The sequence below is a fragment of the Papaver somniferum genome, chromosome 10, assembly GCF_003573695.1.
Source record: "Papaver somniferum cultivar HN1 chromosome 10, ASM357369v1, whole genome shotgun sequence".
NCBI lineage: Eukaryota > Viridiplantae > Streptophyta > Magnoliopsida > Ranunculales > Papaveraceae > Papaver > Papaver somniferum.
This window is the reverse complement of record NC_039367.1, coordinates 22364687-22373526: the sequence shown is the minus strand read 5'-3', so window position 1 is coordinate 22373526 and position 8840 is coordinate 22364687. Positions and strand designations below refer to the sequence as shown.

Sequence of the window (8840 nt, the reverse complement as noted above, 5' to 3'; positions counted from 1 at the left end):
TTTGTGACACCCCTTTCTTCTATCTAGCCATCTATCCATATATATATATATATACTTTATTATTTTATGTTTTTTTATTTTTATTTTCTTGATTTCCAACTCTTCTCCTTCTCTAACAGTGACTCTTTATTCTGTTATGTAATAATGTAAGTATATGCTTATGACTTCACTTTCCTAGTACTACTACTACTCTACTACACACACACACTCCTTTTCTTTGTTGCCTTACTTCTTACGGCATTCTCTCTCCCAGTCCCCCCCTCACTCTCCACTTTTCTATCATTCCATGTAATATAACTTTTGTGTGTGGTGTGTTTGTTCATTATTTTATGCTTGTTTGAGGAGGCATAATCATTGTAGTTCTCTTCTTAGCTTTTTCAGGGTTGTTTTCTTATTTAGTGATCGAGAAGAAAGAGTATAATTACAATCTATCAAGAGACTACTGTTTTGTTGTTAAAAGAAAGACACTATTAAGCACTGTTAGAATAGTGATGAAAGTGAAAAACATGCGATTAGTGCAATACCAAAAGGTACTCCTCCTCTTGAAACACAAACACTGACTACTGGCTATCTATATCTATAATAGGAGGACACATAGAAAGAGATAAAGGAGTGGGATTATTGTTGGTCTACCGACCAAAGACTGAGACCATTCCCACCCACGCCACACCCTTTCTGCTTCCCCCAAAACCACGAATGTAATCATTTTATCTTGAAACACACTACTACTAATTTTTTTTCTCTCTTTCTCTTTAGTTACTAGCTACCACAACCTTGGTTTCAGACTTTTACTTGTTCATTATTCCTGTAGTGTTCTAGTCTCTCTTTCTTTAGTAGCTACGCTCTTTAGTAGAATAGATTTTGAGACCATTGCATACCAAAAATATACAGTAGCCAGAATACAGTAGTTTTTGTTTTTTTTAATTGTTGTTTTTTGCAACAGTTAATATTATACTCCTAGGGGAGGGAGAAACAACCTCCACTCTTAACTAACTCAAGGCAATTGACAAACCCCAAAAGAAAACACAGCAAAGTTAAAAAGCCGCTTCGATGCATATAATATAGATATTATGCAGACAAAACCCTTGCATGGGAGAAGAATTCTTGCACCAAGAATATATAAGGCCAAGCTTCAGTTTGACATTCTCGATGAGAGTTTCTGTGTTTATCCTTTCCTGAATATGATGTCATTCTTTCACTTCCAAATGGTCCTAAACAATTGTTGCCGGCCGAAGCAGTTGCCACAGAGCTTGACCAGTAGTAGATAAGTCATATAAGCTTGACCAAAACAGTGTATAAAAAGGTTTAACTGGTACAGATTCATATTCATTTTCATGTGAGTATCAAGTCCTAAATGGGCAGTCGTGATATGATGATCTCTATTTGCAGAAAACATGCTTAATCCATTTTAATCAGCCACTATGATAAGGACATGAACGCAAAAACGTAATCAATAACTTGTATATTGCTAAAGTAGAATTTTAGTTGTAAAAGATACGTCTTCCACACAGATCATCCAAATCAACTCACGGCTTGGAACAGATGAGTCAATACAGTGTGCACAAGAGCCTGCCGATCGAGTGAATCCAGCACAATGTTCAACCACCTTATTGTTCCCACTTGGGTTACAAGCACATGCTAATCGACATTTTTTGGAAGAATAAATTTGAGGACACATTCATGACAAAATATATCATATCTTTAGAAAAATAGTTTCTATTTTACCAGGTGAGAATTAATCCCCTTTCTCATAGGCCACAACCTCCGCTTAGCAGCCACTTTTTTTTTTTAGTTTCATATATGATGAGACGAGCCACAACCTATAGCTAGAGTCCTTGTTCATTCATGTATAACATTTCTCCTACGAATTAATTAAACATAAATTTTGCAATATTATTATGCAAAAAATAATTTTACATACACAGCACTCGGACGATAATTTCCATGTTGTTGGATAGCCAAGCATTCACCCCAAAGTCCACCTAGTTCCTCATTCAGGTGAATCATCGTCAAATTTAGTTTTCTTTCCTGCATTTAATTAAAGAGTCCGTCGGGTTTTAGAATTTGTTTTGTTTATTAACTAAACAAACAAAAGATTTAACATACATAATTACAACAAAATTTCAGGATTGTTAAAACTAACGTGAAGGATAATTGTTGGAAGTTAGATTCAACCGAGACTGTTGAAGCTGCAACAAGTTTTTGGAAACCAAGTTTACTTGGCTGTTACGTTTAAGAATCTGTCATGAATATTCTAGAAGTTTACCAAGCTATATTTGGAAGCTACGTTTGGTTTTTTATTTAGTAATTTGATTGTCTGGGAAGTTTTTTTATTTTTGGAACTCTGATTGCCTTTGAACTAGTATAAATAGGCTATATGGCTTAGTAGTTTTGTATGTGCATCAGAAGGGTTTATCGGTTTTAATAGACTCTTGTTTAGCAAAAGTTCTTTGTGTGTTCTTCTTTCTTTTGGTTTTATCTTCTTGTCAGATCCTACATCTGGCATCAAGAGCTACAAGATCCTAGGACTGTGAGAAAGAAATTGCAGGGAAGATGGCATCCAAGTCAAGCTCAATAAAGGTTCCAGTATTTGAAGGGAAGAATTTTGAGCATTGGAGAATACAGATGGAGAACATATTCAAATACCAAGAGGTATGAGATATTGTTGACACCGGTTATGTTGAACCTGAAGCTAATGCAACTTCAACTCCTGAGCAAACAACAACTTTACAAGAAAATAGGAAAAAGAATGTGATAGTTACCTATATTCTTCTTCAAGGAGTACATGAATCTCTCTTTGATAGAATTGTGTACATCAGTGAAGCAAAGAAGGCATGAGATGCTCTGAAAACATATTACAAGGGGTCTGATAAAGTAAAGAAGGTACGACTACAAACCCTAAGAAAAAAATATGAGTTATTACAGATGGAATCATCAGAAAAAATATCAGATTTCTTCTCAAGAACATTAAGTGTAGTTAATGAGATGAAACCTAATGGAGACACTATAGAAGATGCTGCAATTGTGGAGAAGATTCTACGAAGTTTGCCAGAAACTTTTGAAGCAAAAGTAATAGCAATAGAAGAATGCAATTCAGCAACAACCATGAGTTTAGATGAAATATTAGGTTCATTGCAAGCGTATGAACAGAGGAAGACAGAGAATTTGCTTAAGAAACCAGCTGAGGAAGCACTTCAAAGTCAGATTAACTGGAGTAATGGTCAATCATCAAACTCATATAGAAAACCAAAGAACAACTTTGACAGAAGCAAGGTACGCTGTTTTAATTGCAATAATTTAGGTCACTTTAGAAGAGAGTGTCCTGAAAAGAAAGTTGAAAAACGGAATAATGCAAACTTTGTTGAGAAAGAACAAGAGGATTCTGAATTTCTTTTACTGGCATGTTTTACAGCTCAAGAACACAATAAAAATAAGTGGTATCTTGATACTGGATGTAATAATCACATGTGTGGAGTAAAAGAGCTATTTGTTGATTTAGATGAATCAGTATCCACAAGTGTTAAATTTGGGAACAACGAGACAGTTCCTGTAATGGGAAAAGGGAAGATTGGTATTATTCTCAAGAATGGAGCTTACTCATATATCTTAGATGTTTATTATGTTCCTGGTCTACATCAAAATCTACTTAGTGTTTGGGCAATTAATAGAAAGAGGTTATAGTATGAATATCTCAGATGGAGTTTGCTCAATACGTGATAAAAATAGGAAACTGATTGCAAAGGTGAATATGACCAAGAATAGGTTATTTCCTTTGAATATACAATATCAAAAGTAGATATGCTATAATTCAGAAGTACAAGAAAGTTCAGCAGAAGTACCAGAAAATTCAGCAGCGGGACAACATAGTCTCGGCTTGAGAGAGGCTGTTGGAAGTTAGATTCAACCGAGACTATTGAAGCTGCAACAAGTTTTTGAAAACCAAGTTTACTTGGTTGTTACGTTTAAGAGTCTGTCATGAATATTCTAGAAGTTTAGCAAGCTATACTTGGAAGCTACGTTTGGTCTTTTATTTAGCAGTTTGATTGTCTAGGAAGTTTTTTTATTTTTGGAACTGTGATTGCCTTTGAACTAGTATAAATAGACTATATGGCTTGGTAGTTTTGTATGTGCATCAGAAGGGTTTATCGGTTTTAATAGACTCTTGTTTAGCAAAAATTCTTTGTGTGTTCTTCTTTCTTTTAGTTTTATCTTCTTGTCAGATCCTACAATAATGGTAGATGCTTCCATCTTTTCCAATGCCAGCACCACCATAACCTCTGTCAGGAATATATCTGTAAGGGTAAACTGCACCATAAGGACCAGTAGGTCTTCCGTGAAATCTCTTTCTACCACCCGTTGGTTTAACATCAAATCGAACTGGCATAGCATCTTCAACTGTCAAGGTGGAATCACCAAGTCTATGTCCATTCATCGCAAGAGCTTTGGGGAAACCTCGGCAATCAAAAAACTCAATGAAAGCTATACTGCAAACATGAAAGCATCAACATTATAAAAGATCTACGGATTTTATTTTTTTAAAGCGACATGAAATTTATTATAACCATTCAACTGCAAAGCAAGTTGAAATGTTGTCTAGTTATAATCAAGCTATGCCATGTAATGCAATGCAGAACTTGATAGAATATCTACTGACCCCCTGGGAACAGCACTGCAAGGAAATGTTGGAATGTGCATGTATAAGATCTTTCCGCAAGTTGAGAAAAGTGCTTCTAGGGAGCTTTGGACCTGTTTGTTAGAGAAATTAAATTGAGTATGGAACCAACCAATTGACAGAAGAAAAAACTAAGGTCTGCATGGTCTTTCTATACCTGGTCAAATCCTAAAGAAGTATCCAAACCTCGTATAAATATGGTTTCACGAGAAAATCCAAGGACAACGGGATGGCCCAATAAGTATTCGCCATCCAACTCAACCGCCTGCAATGTTAGATTAATTACGAGTACTATTTTGAATAGAGAACCTTCGACTAATTCTGGAGCATTAGCTGGGAATTCTACCTTGTTTGCACCTTCTGCAGTTGCATAATCAATATGGCAAGTTCCCCTGAAATCCCCATTTTCAAGTAACGAGAAACGCACATCAACAATGTCCCCAGTCTGTTTAAAGAATTCAATCCTACAACACCAGCAACAAAAGAGTTTTAAGATAATGAAAGGTGGCGAAGGTTAGAATAACATTAGCATATATACTCACACGTCAGATTTAGTAGTGGAAGATGATAGGTTCTTGGCAACAAGTGTTTTTGATGCTCCAGTGGTGGTGCTTTCCACTAGAGGGCCAACTCCAATATCCCTGTTACACAAGTATCGGCCATCCAACTCTAATGCCTGAAATGGTAAATCATTAACGGAGTAAAATTAAAAATACAGCACTTTCGAATAATTATGGAGCAGAACCTGAGAAGTCTACCTTGTTTGCAGCTTCTTCAGTTGCAAACTCAATGTAGCAGATCCCTTTGTAATGTCCATCCTTGTAGCGCGCATCAACAACTTTCCCAGCCTGTTTAAAGAACTCAATTCTACAACAGAAACAACAAACGAATGCTAAGACAGGAAAAGTGATAAATGTCAGAACGAGTAACGTATAATAACATTACTCACAGATCAGATTTATTCATGGAAAATGGCAGGTTCCTGGCAACAACTGTTTTAGATGCTCCAGTGCTTAGCACTTGAGATGCAGAAAGGGTCATTGGCTGCAAAATAAGCATACAGATGAGTTAGAAGAACATGAATTTATCATTAAAAAGGAAATAATGCAAAGTTAAAAAATCACACAGGACGCGCCTCTTCCCTGGACTCCACTTTCTTTTTGGATGATGCAGTTGCACCAATGTTAGGTTAAAAAAAACAATTATCAGGAAGAAAAAAAAACCCAGAAATAAGTGAAAGTTAATTTGACAGGTGCAGCAGCAGCTACGACCAACAAAAGTATCATTAAACCGGTACCAAAAATGTACCAGAAGATGAGAGGTTAACATACATCTGATTTTTTTTGCTGAATTTACCCATTCCCTCTAAAATTTGATCAACCAGACAAGAAAAAAGAAGTCGCTAGCGGCTAGCCACAACCCGGATGGATACTGGTTTTTATAGAGCGCGCCAGCAGAAAGGAAACCTCCGGGAATACACGTGTCGTCCGGGAATAAACTGTTTATTACAAGAGCATTATTTAAGTATATATGTCCTCCACTTGGTGTGCGAATATAGCCTCCCACTTTCTACTTTGTAAAAGGCTCCAGTGCAAAAATGCGTTCGTAGCTTGCTTTCTGTTCGAGAAATGAATTTCGTCGTTTTGCTGATTGATTTCGGTAATCCGTGCATCTTAAAAAAATAAAAATAATAATAATTATGATGAGCAGTGACTAAATGAGCCCCTTCCTTTTTGACTTTGGTCAGATATTTCACCCAAAATTAAGTTTGACCGTTTTCAATACAATCCAGTCATTTTTCTTGATACGCGCAGCTAGCAACTAAGCAGCCGTATCCTCCTAAATCCTACCAGCATGAGGAATAGCTCAACCAGACATCATCTGTTAAAAAACTGTCTAGCAGGTGGAGAACACATATTCCTTCAATTTCTTTTTCTCCAGCGGAGCTTGCAAGATAATCAACCACACCATTCCACTGTCTATATTATTGATGCCTGAACACAATACTTGAGAACATACAAGTATTAAAAATGTTGATATCACCCAGCAAGTCATTTAAAACATCGTACTGGTTACCATCAAATATGTTGATTACGACTGAACAGAAAATATGCGCTATTTGTAAAAATGATTCCTTGATAGCAGATTCTAAGTGCGCACACAGTGTCGCGACATATCAGGTTCTGTTGGATCGCCAAGCATTCGCCCCAAATTCCGCCGTGCTCCTCCTTCAGGTTAAAGTGCCCCGAATTTAGTTTTTTTTTCCTGCATTTAAAGAGTCCCTTTGAATTTAGGATTTTTTTATGAACTAAACAAACAAAAGATGTAATCTACATAATTACAACAAAATTTCAGGATTATCAAAACTAATCTGAAGGAAGATGGTAGATGTTTCCATCTTTTCCTATGCCAGCACCATCCCAACCTCTATCAGGAAAGTAGTACCCAAAAGGGTAAATTGAGCCAACACGTCTTCCACGAAGTCTCTTGCTACCACCCGTTGGTTGAACATCAAGTGGAATCACCTAGTTTATGTCCATTTATCGCAAGAGCTTTGCGGAAATCTTGGGAATTAAAAAACTCGATGAAAGCAATCCTGCAAATATAAAAGCATCAACACTATAACAGATCCGTGGAACAGAAAATAAAGGCGACATGAAATTCATTGACATAACCATTCAACCGCAAAACGGGTTGAATGTTGTCTAAACATTACCTAGCTATAGCAGTGATTGTAAGTTGTAACCAAAAAAATTTGCAAAGATTGCAACGCAGAACATGATTGAGAATCTACTAACCCTCGAGGAATACCAGTGTAACGAAACGTTGGAATGTGCATCCATGAGATCTCTCCACGAGTTAAGAAAAGTTCTACTAGGGAGCTCTGGACCTGTTTGATGGGAAAATTAAATCGAGTACGGAACCAACCAATTGTCACTAAGCTCTGCACACACTTTCTATACCTGGTCTAAAGAAGTATCAAAACCTTGGATAAATATGGTTTCACGAGTAAAGCCAACTACAACAGAACGGCCCAACAAGTATTCGCCATTTAACTCAGCTGCCTGCAATGGTAAATTAATCATGAGTACAATTTAGAGTACAGAGCTTTTGAACTAGTTCTGGAGCATAAACTGGGAAGTCAACCTTCATAGCAGCTTCTGCAGTTGCAAACTCAATATGGCAATTTCCCCTGAAATTTCCATTGTGATCTAACGAGAAACGCACATCAAGAATTTCCCCAGCCTGTTTAAAGAACTCGACCCTACAACAGCAGCAGCAGAAGAGTGTTAACGCAATGAAATTTGGCAAAGGTTTGAAAGTAAGGTTTAACATTAGCATATATACGCACACATCAGATTTAGTAGTGGAAAATGATAGGTTCTCGGCAACAAGTGTTTTTGATGCTCCATTGATTTCCATTAGAGGTCGAATTTTAATATCCCTATTACACAAGTATTGTCCATCCAACTCTAATGCCTGGGATCGTAAATTATTCACAGAGTAGAATTTAAAATACAGCACTTTCGACTAATTATGGAGCACAAGCTGAGAAGTCTACCTTGTTTACAGCTTCTTCAGTTGCAAATTCAATAAAGCAGGTTCCCTTGTGGTGTTCAAACCTATAGCGCGAATCAACAACTTCCCCAGCCTGCTTAAAGAACTCAATCCTACAACAGCTGCAACAAAAGATTGTCAAGACAATGAAATGTGATAATGTTCGGAAAGACTAACGTGTAAAGTTAGCATCTATACTCACAGTTCAGACTTACTCACGGAATATGATAGGTTCCTGGCAACAACTGTTTTATATGCTCCAGCGATTTCCACCTGAGGTGCAGAAGGGGTCGTTGGCTTCAAAATGAGGCATACAGATGAGTTAAAATTGAACATAATCCATAACTAGAATTAGATTTTAAGCTACGGCAAGCTTTAGGATTCTATGAAAGAATGAAATAATGCAAAGTTGAGATAGGATTATGAATCCAAGTTGACAAATTGAAGCAACAACATATGAGGGACTGAGGCAATGAATTGCCCCTTGAATCTAATACAGTTAACAATATTTGATTGATAGCTATTAGAAAGGAAATACACAGTTATAAAATGTATCCATCACAAGTTAGAGAGCAACAGCCAGATTGTGTGCATTTACTGAATCTCTAGG

At 36.8% G+C, this 8840-nt stretch overlaps 1 protein-coding gene and 1 long non-coding RNA gene across 2 annotated transcripts; both read right to left on the bottom strand.

Annotated features, from left to right (window-relative positions):
* Positions 1–4691: 4691 nt before the first annotated feature.
* Positions 4692–5065, bottom strand: LOC113319307. The gene is made up of 3 exons (XR_003345342.1): positions 5019–5065; positions 4830–4937; positions 4692–4746 (listed from the first exon to the last, which is right to left on the bottom strand). It is a non-coding gene; the product is annotated as an uncharacterized LOC113319307 (long non-coding RNA).
* A 145-nt stretch (positions 5066–5210) lies between these two features.
* Positions 5211–6032, bottom strand: LOC113315393 (nucleolin 2-like). Its single transcript, XM_026563678.1, has 4 exons — positions 5970–6032; positions 5622–5716; positions 5431–5539; positions 5211–5348 (listed from the first exon to the last, which is right to left on the bottom strand). Exons 1-4 carry the CDS (start codon positions 6030–6032, stop codon positions 5211–5213), a joined length of 405 nt encoding a protein of 134 aa, XP_026419463.1.
* Positions 6033–8840: the final 2808 nt, after the last annotated feature.